Source organism: Hippocampus comes, unplaced genomic scaffold (assembly GCF_001891065.2).
Source record: "Hippocampus comes isolate QL1 unplaced genomic scaffold, H_comes_QL1_v1.1 scaffold83, whole genome shotgun sequence".
NCBI lineage: Eukaryota > Metazoa > Chordata > Actinopteri > Syngnathiformes > Syngnathidae > Hippocampus > Hippocampus comes.
The window spans coordinates 465,315-470,666 of NW_017805281.1; the positions used below are offsets into that span (position 1 = coordinate 465,315).

A 5,352-nucleotide genomic window follows, 5' to 3' on the forward strand; every position below is an offset into this window, starting at 1 on the left:
ATTGATTGTTACACGTCTATTATAGAGCATTTCCGGTAGAATTTCAAAATAAAAGAATAGTAAGTGTTAAACTGAATCACAAATCAGTGATCACCTAACTACAACGGGAGAATGGCGTTCAACTATTAGAATGTGCGCATTTAGCATTATTCTTACAGTATTTGTTTGTGATATTGTGTATTGTGTATATATGTGTTATTTGTGATATCTCACTACGGCCCATGTACTAGTACTTGTCCTCACTATTAAGACAACTGCCTAAACTAGTAGAATGAGTGTGTCTTTTTTTTTTTCAAAAAAAGTTAGTCATTCATTTCATATCAATTTTAGTATGATCTTAATCCTAACTAGTACGACAGCTTTGGCATACTAGCAGAGAACTGCAAATAAATATACTCGTGAAGCAAAACTGCAGTAGTTGACCTTTGCACTACATGTTAACTAATAGAATTCATCATGTCAGTAGTAGTACTTTTGTAGTAGCAGGCAGTTTTGAACCAGTGCACAGTTCAGTTGATTAGAGTTTTCCCTCAGTTGAAAAATTAATTTGTTCTACGAGTATGCCAATGTTGTCCTGCTAGTCAGGACATCAAGTGTACCAGTACATGGACCTTAAGCTGACATCAAGGATATCGAATACATTCTCAAACAACTTCCTAAAAATGCTGTATGAGTATTTATCCTTTGTAAAGAGGCTACTGGTACAGGACACATGCTTACTAGATGGGTCTAATAGTGTTACTACTGTGCAGCAGAGTAGTTTACTAGTGGTTATATTGCATACTATTTGGCCACCAAAATTATTAACAAGGTGGTTTTATAATATTTTATTGATAATGTCACTAATAGTATTATTATTACACAGGTGTCAACCAGTTTCCCAACCAGTAACGTGGATGTCTTATAGTATGCAAAACGAAGCATTATTCGGAAGGAGAAGAGTGTACTGTAGTAATACACAGACCAACAAAAATATAGAATACATAAGCATAGTCCATACTGATAAGATCTCTTAGCCCCAAAGAATCACTAGCAGTGGGGGGAAAACCTTACTCGTAAGACAGTCGTTGTTCCTATGTGCACTTGTTTTGAAATATCAGCCTATCTGTTTCCGGTGACTCAGTGCGGCTTGACAGTATGTAGCCCCGAGCGGAGAATCCCAACCGTGAAAGTGTCTTGTGGCAGCGGACATTGTTGTGTTTAATGTCCAGCCCGACAATGGCCACAAATGGCGTTTCGCGGTGCAAATTCGGGCTCTTTTGTAAGCCTTCTACTTTTTTATAGCTCCCACGCATGAAAATGAAGCGTTTGTAAGAAGAAGCCGCTGCTTTCTCACCGAAGTGGAGAAACCGGAGAGAGAGTCCATTGAGCTCGGAGTCCAATCCGGATGGCGAGTGGCGATCACCGCGCTGCAAACACAACATCCAACATCTGTGTTGTGCATCGTTCCCTGATGGATTAAAAAAGGCGGCGGTGGATGGAGCGAGCCATTTTTCCAAGCTGCTGCCTTGAAAACACAATCATCCTCCTCACCTTCGGGGTTTTGAAATACGCACAGTGGCCGTTCCCTTGCTCGCGGAGGCCTGTTTTGCAGCTGCTTTGGTGCTTCTGATGATTTTGAACGACAGGTACACAATTGGGCACAAAATCTTGTCAAATGAAGAAGCCCTGCTGATGTGATGTTTGCATCCAGAAGTCACACTGGATGACGGTGGTCCGCTTGTGAACCAATTGCATCCTCTCAGCACTTTCAACATTTTCTCAGGTACAATTCAGTCAACACCCGTTTTGCATTTTTTTTGAGGGGGCGGGTGTGTGTGTGGGGGGGGGGGGTTAACCTTCGTTATTTGCTGAAAAATCATCCACTTATTACCTTTTCCTTTTCAGCACATAACGGAGGATATTTCCTCCCAAAAAAAAAAAAATAATCCCTGATTCTTAAATTAATCCAGGGGCGCCTTTCATCTCAAGCAAACAGAGTCAGTCTCTCACCAACAGCTCCAACTGTCCAGTGGTCGATAAGCTGCCCGGCACAGTAAGCAAAATCCTGGAACGTGAGATACTGCAGCTTTCTCTTCCCCGTCTCAAAGCGATTGTTGGCAAAGAACACAATGGCCGCGTAATCCCTGAAACGGGCCAAGAAATCGGTTAGTCCGCCGTTGTTTTTCTTGGCGCCAGTATCTTGGATAACGGGAGTTAGTTAAAAACATGACAGTGCTGTGAAACCAGGCAGAAAAAAAAAGAACATTGGCAACAGTTCAGTTCATAAACTCAAGGCGGTACAGGAGGCTTGTACCTTCCAAGCTTGTCAGAGAGAAGGAAATGTTGACGTATGTTCTCCACTAGAGGGCCCTTTAGCTCTTCCACCACTTTAAAAACACGCTTGAAGTTGTCAAACTGCAATCAAAGAGAAACTTTTGTGTATTTAAATAGAACAAAGTTTGACACCATTTACTAAGAAACCTGGGAATTGTTTTTAGACATTTTAAAAGCCATGGAACTGTCTCATTGTTCAAACGAGTGACAGCAAACACCCTATCATTCCATTTCACCTGTCGTCTGCAGCTTTTCAGAGTCACGCCCGTCTTGGCACTGATGTCATCCAAGTCTTTCTTGGTTCCTTTTGAAAGTTTCTTGCCCAGGACTTCACGCACAAATGCATCATCAAAATCATAGTACCTACTCATTGTTCAAACGAGTGACAGAAAACACCCGATCATTCCATTTCACCTGTCGTCTGCAGCTTTTCAGAGTCACGCCCGTCTTGGCACTGATGTCATCCAAGTCTTTCTTGGTTCCTTTTGAAAGTTTCTTGCCCAGGACTTCACGCACAAATGCATCATCAAAATCATAGTACCTTATGGCAGGAAACAAAAAGGAGAGAGTAAAGTTAGACTGAACCCACATCAAGGGAACAAGAATGAATGAAGTGATGCTAATTAAATAGGACAATGCGTGTCATCTTCAAAACAAAAAATTTATGAATGATGCTCAATAAATACACGCAGTGGAAATTAAACGCCCCAAACTTTCGTAATTCTCCCTAATTTTTGTTTTATGATGCAGTTACAGTCCTATGGCGTTTGTACATAATTTGGAACACAGCCAAGTCTATCACTAACCTATGCTAGTGCTAGTGCAGTAGTAAAGTCACAATGACTGCAAGTATTTGTGTGAAAAACACTCCCAGGCCAAAAATATAAAACAAGCACGTGACCACGTCACATGCGCAGGTATTCTAACACACAAAAGTAACGTGTTCAGACAGGAAAAGCACATCACCTCTCAATAAGCATGGCTTGGCGATGAGGCGGGATCTGGAAGAGCAGCTGATTGGCCAGTTTGGATGGACTGTGCAGCAGACGCTCGCACATCTGGAAAGTTCTATACTGGTCCATGGTATCACTCAACAGCACGTCCGCGTTTGCCTCGCACTCGTCCAGTGCTCCGCCCTCCATTCGAACTTTCACTGCATCGTTTACTGTTCCGGACAATAAATATGTTTCATTCAAACTTGTTTAACCAACAGATTCCCATTTAAAATTGACTTGTTAAAGTATAGATATAATTAGTTGGGTGGCTGGAATATGTCCAGTTAGTCTCCATGTGAATTTATAAATGTAAGTCTCTTGTTAGTAAAGGTAAAACATATATTTAAATAAATATCTCCTGAAATATGAATGGTGTGGCATTCATTACCTGTATATCCATCTAACCAGAGCTGATAAACCTCCTCGTCCATGATAGTGGTGTTACCCACGAACACATCCAGCTCCACAGCCATCTGCTTCAAGACCATATGTCAAGAAATAACAAGGTTAGTCATAAAAAAGCTGGGCTTTGTAAAATGAAAGTGCAGCAATCTGCATTAGACTTTATGGATGGATGGAAAGATAGATTAAAAAAAACTGCGAGTGAAGGTGAAAGTTATTATTTCCCATTGACCCTGAAGGAAACACCAGACTGAAAGACATACAGTAGATGCTTTCGATTTATCAAAGAAAAAAAAAAGAATTTACAAAATGTTTAGCCATCCAATAACACATTACCTTGTTTTAGTCTCCTCCCAAACGACGTCAGGCAATTAAATACAAAGACATCTTTTGGTGAATTCGCTTCACTAGGCCGACTAGTATGGGCTAGCTTCGAGTCGCTAAATCGCGAAACATACAGTGAACACACACTCACTCAGACCAAAACGAAATAGCTAAATGATAAAAAATGGAAGTGTACTGTGAGTTGACAAGCTATAGTCTTTCTCAAGGTTTCACATGGGGCGATTGTATGAGACTAATGTGACGTACAGAACTGTCAACAACAGCCGTCACATACACACAAACAGATACGCCTACTTCCGGGTTCCGTCACCGGAAGTGATTTTAACACTGCAAGTCGAAGAGATAGAAAACATAACCCGTCTGGTTTGGTCATGACGTAATGCACCGTACCGCCTTACAAATATAGCGTTTGTGTTCACTATTTCCTTACATAATACTCAAAGTGCTTTACATAATCATGTTTACTCCCGCGCTTTTTCTTTTTTTTATTATTATATCGAATATTAGCAATTATGTGACACATGTACTAACATTGTTTTCATAACTGTCAATAATTTGAATGTTAGAATTCTTCCAAATGAAATGGCTGTTTTAGTCCCCCACAAAACGTTTTTTTACAGTGCAAGGACATGCTTGATGCATTGTGTTTCGTGCTTTGCAGATTATTTTTTGTTTGTTTGTGCTGTTACAGAGTTTAATCAATCCAACGGACAACTTATGAATAAAATTGACTTCAAACATGAACTTTTTTTTGTCTGGGTTGTTAAAAGGGTTGATTTTCAGAAGATGAGCAATGAAGGGCAGCTGCTGAACTTTTATACGTTGAACCCCTTGCCGTAGAAAAAAGTCTGCTTGGAACCGGAATGGATGACTGACAGTGGCAGATTTGCCGATTAATTATTTCCCACTTTCTCAAAATAAACCAGACCACATCTGCTCTTACTTGATCTTCTGCGTGAAATACACAATCTGCTCCCCCGCTGGCGATTAATCCAAATAAATCCCCATAAATCCCTGGTTACACCCTCCCTTTTTCGGTCCTGCTGCATGTGTCCTATACACGGGGATGTGAGGCGGCGAGGGGGTGGTGGGGAGACGAATCCCCGGTTGTCAAATCCCTCGCTGCACATTTATTTTTTGTGAGTTGTAAACTCACATGACACTCTGATGCCGTCACCATTGGGTTAACACCCTGCATTGTCCTGCTCTCCATGCAACAAAGGAGGTGGGACACAGGGCGGAAGGATGTGTGAGTGAATGCCTCAGCACAAAGGTATTGGAGGGGTGGGTAAGG

General features: G+C 41.2%; 1 protein-coding gene across 3 annotated transcripts; it reads right to left on the reverse strand.

The window, feature by feature from the left end:
- Positions 1–1,930: 1,930 nt before the first annotated feature.
- On the reverse strand, positions 1,931–4,378 carry LOC109516629 (acidic fibroblast growth factor intracellular-binding protein B-like). 3 transcript variants are annotated; one of them, XM_019871343.1, is made up of 6 exons: positions 4,050–4,378; positions 3,700–3,787; positions 3,283–3,481; positions 2,731–2,857; positions 2,297–2,397; positions 1,931–2,126 (listed from the first exon to the last, which is right to left on the reverse strand). In XM_019871343.1, the coding sequence occupies exons 2-6, from the start codon at positions 3,782–3,784 to the stop codon at positions 1,967–1,969; spliced, it is 672 nt and encodes a 223-aa protein (XP_019726902.1). In that variant the 5' UTR covers positions 3,785–3,787; positions 4,050–4,378; the 3' UTR covers positions 1,931–1,966. The 3 variants fall into 3 exon arrangements, with proteins under 3 accessions (XP_019726902.1, XP_019726901.1, XP_019726900.1); XM_019871342.1 differs by having other exon boundaries at positions 3,700–3,784; positions 4,050–4,377; XM_019871341.1 differs by lacking the exon at positions 4,050–4,378 and having other exon boundaries at positions 3,700–3,799.
- Positions 4,379–5,352: the final 974 nt, after the last annotated feature.